This window comes from Brassica napus, chromosome C2 (genome assembly GCF_020379485.1).
Source record: "Brassica napus cultivar Da-Ae chromosome C2, Da-Ae, whole genome shotgun sequence".
NCBI lineage: Eukaryota > Viridiplantae > Streptophyta > Magnoliopsida > Brassicales > Brassicaceae > Brassica > Brassica napus.
Genome location: NC_063445.1, coordinates 22903068 through 22915148, shown reverse-complemented (window position 1 = coordinate 22915148; position 12081 = coordinate 22903068). Strand labels below are relative to the sequence as shown.

At 32.9% G+C, this 12081-nt stretch overlaps 2 protein-coding genes across 3 annotated transcripts; both read right to left on the bottom strand.

Moving 5' to 3' along the window:
* Positions 1-1137: 1137 nt before the first annotated feature.
* On the bottom strand, positions 1138-3313 carry LOC106418587 (kinesin-like protein KIN-14Q). 2 transcript variants are annotated; one of them, XM_048747387.1, is made up of 7 exons: positions 3128-3313; positions 2833-3048; positions 2690-2727; positions 2412-2575; positions 2200-2325; positions 1349-2120; positions 1138-1303 (listed from the first exon to the last, which is right to left on the bottom strand). In XM_048747387.1, the coding sequence occupies exons 2-6, from the start codon at positions 3033-3035 to the stop codon at positions 1365-1367; spliced, it is 1287 nt and encodes a 428-aa protein (XP_048603344.1). In that variant the 5' UTR covers positions 3036-3048; positions 3128-3313; the 3' UTR covers positions 1138-1303; positions 1349-1364. The 2 variants fall into 2 exon arrangements, with proteins under 2 accessions (XP_048603344.1, XP_013714774.2); XM_013859320.3 differs by having other exon boundaries at positions 1138-2120.
* Positions 3314-4313: 1000 nt separating this feature from the next.
* LOC106418590 (kunitz trypsin inhibitor 2-like) lies at positions 4314-5134 on the bottom strand. The gene has a single exon (XM_013859324.3). The coding sequence runs from the start codon at positions 5081-5083 to the stop codon at positions 4430-4432; it is 654 nt and encodes a 217-aa protein (XP_013714778.1). The 5' UTR covers positions 5084-5134; the 3' UTR covers positions 4314-4429.
* Positions 5135-12081: the final 6947 nt, after the last annotated feature.

Sequence of the window (12081 nt, the reverse complement as noted above, 5' to 3'; positions counted from 1 at the left end):
TACGAATATTTCGTCGATTTGAGTATATAGACATCTCAAAGGATATAGATAAAAGCTAATAATAGTCAACGACTATGTTGTGGAAGCGCCTTGGTCCAGTGATTTGACCAAGGGTTCATTAATGATTCTACACCAGGAGGTCTGAATTTCAATTTCCGGAAAAAATGAATTATGCAAAATATTGAAAAAAGTGCTTACAAGAGATCTTCGGTATGGCGCAAGGCGTACTGTTAAGAATGAATCTCATAGGACGGTTCAGGGTGATGCAGTCAGACGGGAATCTTCATAAGACTTGTCGGCTGTAGTATCGTCTATGTAATGTTTATGATAGTTTGTAATAGCATAATTAAAAAAAAATCAACGACTATGCATTGACTGAGACGTGTTGAAACAGCAAGATGTTTATGTTAGGATTAAATGGATCCTATTTGGCTAAAGCACGTCACCAGACAAACGAAATACATGTCTCTAACACGCGCTGACTAAATGTAGCTCGTGTTACTCAGACCCTGCTTAGCGCTGCTGAAATGTCAAAACCAAACAAACTCATTCATTTTTCATGACTCTTATTTGCTTGCTTAATATGAGCCGATCTTCAGACACAACAACAACATTGGTGTTTTTATAATTGTCCAAAGACGAAAAAACGTGTTTATCGTGAAAAGATCAGACATTTTTCTGTTTTTTTTTTTTAATTTCGTCATAGTAATGGGAAAAGGTGGTGCAATCAATGCAGAAGATGGCGAAGGGAAGAGAAGAACATGGCGATGGCCTTTGGCTACTTTGGTTGTTGTGCTATTTTCTGTTGCTGTTAGCTCTAGGACAGTTTCTAATGTCAGTTTCTTCTTCGGCGATCAGTTAAGCTGTGGTGTGACTGCCCATTCTGGCGAGACGGTGGAATGTGTCATTTACGTGATTGTAGTGTGCGCGAATGTCCAGAGACTGAGTTCCCTGAACCCTTTAAAAGGGCCGGTCTTCCTTCACATAATCCGATTTGTCAAGAAGGAAAACCACAAGTTGCTGTTGACCGTACTATAGATAACATAGCGTTTAGAGGTTGGGTTGAGACTAATAATCCATGGACGCATAACGATGACACAGATAGTGGTATTTAGTTTAACAAAAGATGTCAGTGTCTGTCTGAGAAGTTTTGTTTCTTATATGAAATGTTTAACAAAATAGAGTCTATGTCTTAATGAAAACCAACTAGACTCCCAATAAAATCATTTCCAATGTACTCACAAGGGCCAATCAAATACATCTATACAGTAGGATCAAATCAAATCCACAAACAACACATGAGGATGATAAAGTGTCAATCATCCTCGAATAATTCTAACTGGATGAGAAGTTATGTCCTAGGGTCAGATCCATCTCTCTTTCTCCTTCTGTATCTGTTTCAGTGGTGTTTCCTTTAGACCTGCCTTGCGAGCATTGGTTAGCAAAACTCTGTGAGCTAACCTTCCTCTGCTTCCTATAGACAACCTAACTTTCTCCATTCCTACATTAATGCCAACTCTTCTCAACGGCTGCTGTCTCTGGTAAGGTTTCATATGCATTCTCTTTTGCATGCTCCGTCTCAGTATGCTGCTCAGCATCTTCCCGTTGCTTTTACGCAACTTGGGGCTGATGCGTAGCACCTGGCTAGTGCCGCTCTTTTCATGAGGCCTTGATGGCGAAGTTGATGTGATTGGAAAGTATGGCATAGGGGCAAGAGTGCTCCTTCTTGGAGCTGGAGGTGGTAGAATACGCTTTGGACAAACGGAGAATCTCCCTGTACTCTTGGATATTTGCAACCGCTCAGCCATTTCTGGATTGTTGTTCTCCTTCTCCATGAGGTCGTTGTACTTGACGCAACCGTTAGGTAAAGGCGGTAGATCATTGCTGGTGGTGGTGCTCTCTGAGAGTGGCGGTCGGTTTAGATTCACCATTTCTTTCGAAGTTGAGGTTTCATTTGAGCTCTTGTTGCTTCCCAACGGTATGGTTGCAAGTGGTGGCCTCTTTGATGGGATGTTTTCATCTCCGTTCTGTTGTTTCGTCTGATACTCAGCAATCTTGGTGTCTACATGTTGACGAGCCAGCTTCCTCTCTACTAGCAGTTGCAATTCAAGTTCTTTAACCTAGCAAAGAAAGTGATATGTGGTGGTTTCAGCAAAGATCAAAATGTTCTTCGTGTGGTTATGGGGAGTATTGTTTTACCTTTTCTTGAAGAGTTTTGTTCTTAATGTCTCGTTCCTTGACCTTCGCTTCTAAACCGAACATCGTTTCCTCCATTTTCCTCATCTGTTCGTCTTTTACTTTCATATCTTGCTTCCATTTCTCAACCTAAAAAATAAACACAACCCTGATTAAACACTTGAATGATTGGATATACACATATGTGGAGATGTCATCTTGAGAGTCTAGCTTACCATTTGCTTGTATTTCAAGAGTTCAGTATTGTCTAGCTGCTTCTTTGCAGGCCCCAGCTCTATCCCTCTAACTCTACTAGCAAAATTCAGTGAGCATAGCGTTTCGCTGTTGTCTTTCTCGTTAGGACTGATTTGTACAAACATGAGGGTCTTCGAATCTCCTCCTGTTACATTCCAGACAATTTTTTTTATCACAAGCACCATAACAGGATAGTTAAAGTGAAACATATGTAAGCAAAGAAAATGGCTGCAGATTTTAAAAAAAAAGTTAAAAGTACCTAGAGAATCCTGAAGTAAGTGGGTGAGCTTTGAATTTCTGCAAAGGTAATGCAAACGAAACGTCAAATTGGATGAAAAATGGTGACTGTAGTCTGTTGTAACCTTGTTCAGTAACTCGAGGAAAAGGATGAATCATATTGACCTGAAAGGAATGTGAGAGCTTTTATTGGCAAGAGCATATATGACATCACCAAGAGCAGATAATGATTTGTTGATGCTTTGAGTCTCCTTGAGCCGTTCTCCTTGCACTTCTGTCTTTGCAACCCGTTCGCTTCCTGCTAAATCAACTAACCATAGTTTGCTTTTTGTGCATTCTCCAGTCAACAAATTCTCCCCTTTTACCATGACGCAGTGTATGCTGTGCAGAGAAAAGAAACTACGTTTAGGTAGCTGATCACCAGAAACATTTTCTGAAAAAGGAGACTTGAGCTACAAACCAGTGAGATCGGCTGCTGTGCTCATTAGCCGTCGTTTTCCCTACAGCCCTTGCATTACTTCCTGTTTTCAACACATCCCAAACCTCCTCTATGCTTGTCACTCGTGCTTCAACCAATCCTGGTACGTGGTGGTTCCCTTCATTTACTTGCCTTATCTCAAATCTGCAAAGAACATGATATGAACTTCATTTAAAAGATGTCGAACTAAACAATTTTAGTTCAAACACAGCAACAAAAATTACTTGTTGTCCTTACTGAAACACCAAATTATGTATTTTAAATGGTTAAAATTATTTAGGATATTTTTAATTTATGTTTTATACATCTAAAAGTATAAAGTTACTTAGAATCTACAAAATATTTACTATTTTGTAAATATTGATATCCGTTAATGAATTTTAATTTTCTTTATAGGGAACGTCCATCTATGAAACTTTGTAACTTATCTTCACTTTAGTTTTTCTATTTTTTATAAAAAAATAAATATCAAATTATAAAAAAATTATGGAAATATAATCAGATAAAAAGACTTACTAATGCAATAAATAAAACTAATCAATTTTGTTTAACTACAATAAAAAAAAAATAGTTGTACTTTGATTAGAAAAATATATATAACTCAATATAACCCAGAAAAATGATTTACGTAAACAATCCAAAATTTATACCTAAAAATAAATTCTAAATGCTAATAACCAAATTAATCAAAATTTTAATTTATTCAAAACAAAAAAAAATACTATGGTTTAATTTGGAGAAGTTAATGCAATCCAAAATACCCAAGTAAAAATCAAATAGACTATATATTATACATCCAAAATTACATGTCTAAATAAAATAACAAAATATTATTTAAAATAAATCATACATTAATTTAAATTATAAAGTGATTTAAAACACAACTAAACATTTCTAAAAATTTTATGCTATACTTATTTCATAAATATTTATACATGTGCATGAGCACGGGAAAATCAACTAGTATATATATATATATATATATATGTATTGTCAAATAGCAGTACATATGTATTGAGAAGCAAAAAAAAAAATGTATTGAGAAGCAGTATATTTTGAAGTAGACGACTTGGATGTTCAATTAAACTTTGATTAGTTATGTATAACGAAAAAGGATATGAAAAGTTGTGTCCTTTTTTCATCCATTGCTTTGATGAAAAGTTGTGTCTTTTTTTTGGCAAACATAGTTCTATTTTATTTATGGAAATCCAGGTACATGCATGAGGGTATTATCTCAACCCATTATTTTAGTCCAGGTACATTGCATGATCTTTTGCTTGTTGATTAGAATGGGAACATCCTTAGACCTAACTTCTCCTGACGTGAAGTAGAAGTAGTAGCCGTGGTATCACCATGAACCTTGTGGAATTTGACGAGGAAGGTCTTCGCAGTATCATTGGTGAGAACTAGTTGTGGTGCATTTTCCCAAGGCCCGGGGACGGTTCCAATGGTTCCGGTTAAGGTGGTCAACTTGTAAGCAATTCCTCCGTAAAAAGGTTCTTTTCGTTCGTGCTTCTTACCACCGACGAGAATCGCAGGCTCCTCTGAAGCCGATGAGGATTCATCGACTTCCCAGTACTTGGAAAACTCCTCGCAGCCCGGCCATGCGTCTGACTTGAACTCGATGTTTATAGCTTCCATTTCGTTAACATATGTGTCCATGATCGCGTATGGATATGAGAAGCTAACCGGTAGGCCTGGTAAGGCCTTAACCGAGGATTGGCTGATGCCAAGTGGACAAAGGGGCTGTAGTTTAACGGGGACTGGGAGAAGACCACCTCCGTTACTCCTCGGGGAGAGTGGTAGGATCAAGTATTGTGCAGTCGTTCGAAGTGGATTTCCGTCGGTGTCATTCACGCGATTTTCCCCGTGGGTGCATACAGCTGCAGCCAACATGAGAGTGATGAGAAAGGAGACCAATGGGAATGATGACATCATTTTGAATATGTGTGTGTTTCCTTTTGAGTTGAGCTGTAGAGAGCAGAAACGTTGCACCAATATTTATATGAAACTTCTGCGGTTAAATTATATGCCCGTGTGTGACGGTAAAAAAGAAAAGATTGTCTCTCATTTCTATATAGATATTTATTGAAAATTTACTACATAGGTTAACCGAATCAAACTTTGATTTTCAGCACGAGGAACATGCAAAATGGTCCATTGTAACTAACTTATAAAGGGTGATCAAGTAATTCCTGAGAACCAGGCAAGATTTCAAACAGAAAGAGACTATACTGAACAACCAATGAATGTATAGACAGTGGCCAAGCCAGGACAATAACAATGGGGGCACGTGCACCCATAATATATTGGCAACTAAAAATTTTGGAAGCAAAAAAATGATTCTCTAAATATCTTATTTCTACTTCCAACTTTTTCTGTCAATTTGTTTTTAAAAAACTTTTTTTGTCAATTTAAAGCACCATACCAGACAAAATAAAAATGACGTCTACCACGATTTTTTATGTAGCACTAAGTACGTTTCTCCCAGGGCCGACCGGATCAGTCGATAGGATTTATCAAAAAAAAAATAATAAGTGATAAGTCTGGTAAATCAAAACTAAGAAACTCCGTACAATGCCCAAAGATATTTTGTATAAGCAAAACTAAGAAACTCCGTACTCTATAATATTATTTGAAAATGAATTTTATCATACACATAAAATTTTCATCAGAAAATATATAGATACTCTTAGTGAATTTAAATTATATAATCAATTATTATTATAATTATTATTTCAGTAATTATTTAATAATTTTTAAAATTGGAAAATATCTTTGAATTTTTTAGAGTTTCTCAAAATAGAGTTTGCGCTACTGGACCACTTTGCAAAATACACAGACATGAAAAAAATAAGCAATTCTCCAAAAAAGCAGAAAAAATATTTTCTTACTATAAAAATAACATCTAAATAAATAGTAATCTGGAAAAACTAAGTTATCTTTAATGAATAATTCATTTAATATAATTCATTTAATATAAAAAATATTCTTGAAATATTAACAAAAAAGATTTATTTAAAGATATTATTACCATAAATTCTAACTTTTAAACCCTAATTATATATGCTTTATCATATAATGAATATTATTCCACTCATGTTTCTCTTTGGGTCCAACTGGTGACACCAATTGAGGAAAAAAATTGCAGGGAATACTATGTTCCTCTCAGTTCCCGTCTTTTGTTACCAGTTAAAGGGAAATTTTATTACTTGTAGGAATTAGAAATTCCCCCACGTTCCTTTTCTTATGAGGAATATAGTGTAAATATTTTCCATGTCAAATTAGATAAGGAATCAAAAGGAAAACTATAAAAAATGGTAAAAATATATATATTAATATGTTAATGTACCAAATAAATTTATAGAAAACTGACATTTTAAACCAACTTATCAATGTACGTAGGTTTGTCTTTTTCTATATAACATTAGTTCATCAAGCTTTTTCTTCATATAACCCTAATACATCTAGAAACAAGAGAAGCAGGTAAACTATACTTTTAAGATTATTTATTATGTGTATAAGAAAAAACACACGCACTGATCAGTGTTGGTTAATAATAAAACTTGTTTCATGTGTTTATATTATAGCTATCATGTCAATTTCAAGAAATCAAAATGGAGCACGTCGTGGACGTAAGTCAAACAATGAGGCAAGAACCACAATCGATGGTGAAACCAGTCGTGAAGGCCAGGTAATTATGTTATATAATTTTTTCTGCAGTAATCAGCTGTATAAATGAGATATTTTAAGTTAACAACTAGAAATATGTACTTTAGTATCTGTGGAAAGACAGAAACTGTCAAGTTATGCTTGAACTTGTCATTGCGGAGTTAAGAGCAGGAGACTACCATAGTAGAATGCCCGATGCTGCTGCTAAGAAAAGAATTGAGAACAAATACTTTGAGTTGGTGGGAGAAAAGATTTGTTGGGATCCAGAAATAACTAACAAAATTGGTTACCTGCGTAAACTATGGAGTATTAATGGTCAACTGATAAAACGCACTGGAGTTGCAGTTGATCAATCTACTGGACAGATAGATATGATGCAAACTTGGTGGGCTGATCGAATTGCAGTAAGTCTTTATGCATATACAATTAACTATGTTCTTATTAAAAATCTAGTAACCTACATTTTTATGGTTATCTCTGTAGGAATATGGAAACAAAGGATAAAAGACTTGGCTCCCGTCAGAGTATAGGTCAGATAAAAGACTTGGCTCCCGTCGAGTATAGGTCAGTGTGTGTTTTTCTCTTTATTTTATATACAAATTCTTGGATATATCATCTCTTCAAAAGCACAAATATATATACTTTCACTAACACAAGTTTTTGTTTTGTAGTTATGAGCTACATGCATTGTGGCAATTGAAATGGACGTGGCAACATGAAGCGTAGACCAAAAATCTTGTTTACATTATTTATTATTTTTTAGAGTTAATTATCTAATTATTTATTGTTTGAAATTTTGTTCCTTGTTTTGGTTACCATTCACTGACAATTTGTTACATTCCCTCTCTACAATTTTTCCTTCTAATTAATTCCATATCATTCCTTTAGATTTTTTTTCCTATGATTCCATTCATTTTTAAAGTGTATGATATTTTTACTATAAAAACTGTTTTTCGATATCCTATAGTATTATTTTTCGATTGATTATGAACTAAGTTCACCAAATTAGTTTTATCAATTTAATGCAATTAATGTAAGGTCTTGATTGATCCGTGCTCTTAGAGTGGGGTTCTTAGCTTTTAACTAAGAAAAACTAAGAACTGTCTCTTAAATAAGAGATATAAAAACTGACTCTTAACCGAAAAATGTAAAAAAAAATGTCAATTCATGAGTTAAGAACTTCAAATTAAGAGTTCGGGTTAATCATGCTCTAAAGTTACGACTTACTATTTCAATTAACGTATCCCCTAAAAGTAATATTATTATTACTTTTAATAAATTAAAATTATTGTAATTAATTATCACCATTAACTATTATTATTTTATTTTTGAATGAGTATATAATTTTTTTAAAAATATATTTTTAAAATAATAAAATGAAAAATATGTTCAAAGTATTTTGAGAACTTGTCAAAATATAGCTTTTGCAATGTCATACCACTTTGCAAAGCTACACCTATACTTGAAAATGTAACATTTAATTGAACATTGGCTATAACATCTAATACAAAAACCTAACTGAAATTTCCAATTAATAGAAAACTCAAATTAAAATATGATCCAATTCGTTAGAATTAGAAACAAAATGTGCAAAAAACACACAATCTAATACAATAAAGTTGGTTTTTTCTCCATAGGGGAAAAATGTCACGTGGCAGGCAAGGAATTTTTAGTTTTCGAATGATTTGGTTATTTTCGGTGGGCTGGACCTTTTCCTTTGTGTTTTGTTTTTATTTAATTTTTATTAACATGATGAGGCCCAATCTGACAACTAAACAAAAAAAATCCAGTTAAACAAAAAACTTTATGGGTTAGATTTCTATTTTTATCCGGGGATTCTAGATGGTTTCTTATCGTGTGGGTCCCGCGTAGAACCCACTTATTTTTTTAGAAACCGGTTACAAAAACTATTAAATAGTAGTCGGTATTAAGGGTTTCTTACACTGTTCGCGGGCCCCACTAACACGTGGCGGCTCACGATTGGTTCGTTTTTTTTTTTAATTCGAAAAAAAAAAAAAAAAAAACTAAGAATTTGGGGTTTCAGGGATAATGATGCTCTTATTTGTTTAATTGTTTTCAACTGTTTAAGAATATTTCTAAATTTCATCCCACAAAGTCAAAAATTGTCTCCAGTTATTTTGGTAAAGTAACTTGCAAAATCTTGACTTCCTTTGTTATCTATGTCTCTTTAATGTTTGATTGATATTTTTGCAGATGAGGTCCTGCAGCAACAGAATTCGACATTGAAGAGACTCTTAAGAGGCTCTTGCTGCTTACAAAGCTTCTTGAAGAGAGCATTTGATGCTCTCAAGAACCTGACTGTTAACTTGGTTTTAACTGCTCATCCTACTCAATCTAATCATTGGTCTTTGCCGCAAAAGTTTGGGAGGTCTGTATACCTTTTCCTGAGTGTCTACGCTTGATAACTGATGTGTTTTGCAAAGAACTTTACTCCTAATGATTCATTGCATAAAGTTTAATGATTAACAAAGAACTTTACTCACTGATAATTAGAGCTCGATAAATCATTGCATGTGTTCCCTTCTCTGCTATTTTTCTTCGGGTGGAGGCCAAGAGCTCCAAAAACAATTAGAGACTGCATGTAAAATTTTCCTGGCCAACTTTGCTCATCTAATGGAGCAGAATCTATCCATTATGCTTACAAATTAAAGTTTAGTTTTTTTGGTTGCTACTGCACCACACTAGGACTAAGATGTTGTTTAACCATTGCAAGGAGATCTCTTAGTGGTTAAAGCTGTGAGGGAGGTGATGAATCTGATTTCTACGAATTAGAGCAATAGCTTTGGCACAAGTACTGGATGAAACTTTCCATTTTGGTGATGAAATATTGTATCATCTTGGATTGTGCTTTGGTATGAAGATTAGTGATTGTTAACGGGATCCAACTATTCTGGGTTGGGAGATTATTTTATTTTTATTTTTTGACAACGAGCGGCTATCATATTACTCAAACTTGAGGTGGTCTGGGTAACCAGACCGGAATAGAACAATCAATGAAATATAACTCCCAATGGAAGGATCTAGCAGTCCTAGCTAAAAAATCAAAAATCTTGTTTTGAGCACACGGAATATAAGTGATCTTGAAATCTGGAAAGCATATCTGCATAATATTTATCCTCTCCAATTATGTTGCAAAGCTTGGCCAGGCGTGAAGCTCTGGCATGTCGAATGTTGAAGCATATTTTTCATCGTCCATCGTAGTGCTTCTACTTTCGAATGCAAAGCTAATTAGCGTCGAAAAAAGGTTGGTGATTATTACAAATGAGATCATGATGTGAAAAAGATATTCGGGAATTTTAAGGCTTAGTCATGTAAATATATTTATGGTACCTCCTCCATAACGAAATAGCTATTTTGACACAGTAGGACACACGATAGCAAGCATTTCTTCAGTCTCATATAAAACCTAATATATAAAACTTAAAAGCACTGCAATGATGCATATATCCTTAAACTAACGGTGTTAAGTCTCGAGTTACTAAGGCAAGCCGTTAACAACCAACACGATAGACCCAAGAACAACACAATAGCAGGATCTACACAAGATCTTCTGAAACATCTAACATGTTTAAGCTCAAAATAAATTAAAACTAGCTTCTCAAAAATTTGAACTTGGCACAAGAACTCTGGGAATCAAAAAGTCAAAATAAACCAAAGTTAATTTTTTTTTTTTAAGTTTTAATCAATCAAAATGAATTCACAACCAAGATTTTTGAAAAACAAAATCCAAAAAATATATATCAAATATTAAAGAAACTTTAATTCTATGTAGTAAAGTGTATTTTAGAATATCTTATAAAGCTTTTAAGCTTTCATCACCATTAACAACTATATATATATAGAAAAGCTACGTCAAACTTCAATACATTTTCTTATGTATAAATTGTGTAAAATCTAAATAAATAATGATTTTGAAATAATACAAAATTTTGTACCGAATTAAGCTGAAAAAACTTATAATATAAAAATTATTATTTCAAAAGGCATATGCTATTTTTTGTTTATATAGATTTGTTCCCATGTGTTTTAGGTTAAATAGATTTTGGTTTGGACTACGATCCTAATTAACATCTAAATGTAAATTAAAGCTATTAAAAAGTTATCTACTAGAATATGCTTATAGTTTTTTTTGTTAAGACTAAAATCAACTCTTTAGAAGTTTTTTTTTTAACACAAGCTCTCTGGAAGTTAAAACATAATAGCTAAAGACAGTGCGACTTTCAATAATTGGTAAGCAAGCTTCTCAGAAATCTGAGCTCATACTACATACAGAAGAACTCGGGTAACCAAAAACTCCAGAACCCAAAATAAACCAAAATGTAAAATTTTAATATGTTTTAATCAATCAAAATTAATTTACAACCAAGATTGTTGACAAATATCCAAAAATATAGATCAAATATTAAAGAAAACTTTAAATCTATGTAGTGAAGTGTTTTTTAGAATATCTTATAAAAATTTAAGCCTTCATCACTATTAACAACTATATATATTGAAAAGCTACATCAAACTTCAATACATTTTGTTATGTATAAATTGCATAAAATGTCAAAGAAAGTATATATATATATTTGAAATAATAAAAGATATGAATGATTAATTTTAGAACGGTTTGGATTTGTACCGAGTTAAGCTGAATTTTTTTATAATATTAAAATTATTAACCTCAAAAGTCATATGCTATTTTTGTTTATATAGATTGGTTCTGGTGGGTTTTAGGGTTAAGTGGGCTTTGGTTTGGACTACCGTCCTAATTAATATTTAAATATAAATCAAAACTATTAAAAATTATTAACTAAAATATGCTCGTAGCCTTTTACGGTTAAGAAGAAAAAAAACCCTCTAGAAGTTAAACATGCTAGATTAGCCAAAGACAATGTGGTTTTCAATATTTGGTATGATATTTGAATAAAAAGATTGTTAGAGACATTCATAATCACAGATAGAATACACACACATAAACCACCATCAATCTGACAATTTTAACATAAAATTAAATAAAATATATAAAACAATACACATATAATCTCAGAAAATACGAAAAATAAGAATGTAACTCCCCTACAAAAAAAAAATACAATCGAAATAGATGGTAAAATTTAAAATAGTATAATTTCATAAATATATTTTAAAAGACAAATATAATTTTAAAATAGTATAATTTCAAATGTTAAAAGACAAATATAATTTTTCTGCGGTTAATAATTATAATAATACACAAATAGTCTCAAAAAAATATATAT

Excerpts from the sequence above, each read along its gene's own strand:
- LOC106418587 (XM_013859320.3), bottom strand. The coding sequence starts at position 3,035 with ATGGTAAAAGGGGAGAATTTGTTGACTGGAGAATGCACAAAAAGCAAA. Across the intron at positions 2,576-2,689 it reads CTTACTTCAGGATTCTCTAG|GAGGAGATTCGAAGACCCTC; the intron begins GTACTTTTAACT and ends GGAATGTAACAG. Across the intron at positions 2,326-2,411 it reads TCTTGAAATACAAGCAAATG|GTTGAGAAATGGAAGCAAGA; the intron begins GTAAGCTAGACT and ends TTTATTTTTTAG.
- LOC106418590 (XM_013859324.3), bottom strand. The coding sequence starts at position 5,083 with ATGATGTCATCATTCCCATTGGTCTCCTTTCTCATCACTCTCATGTTG.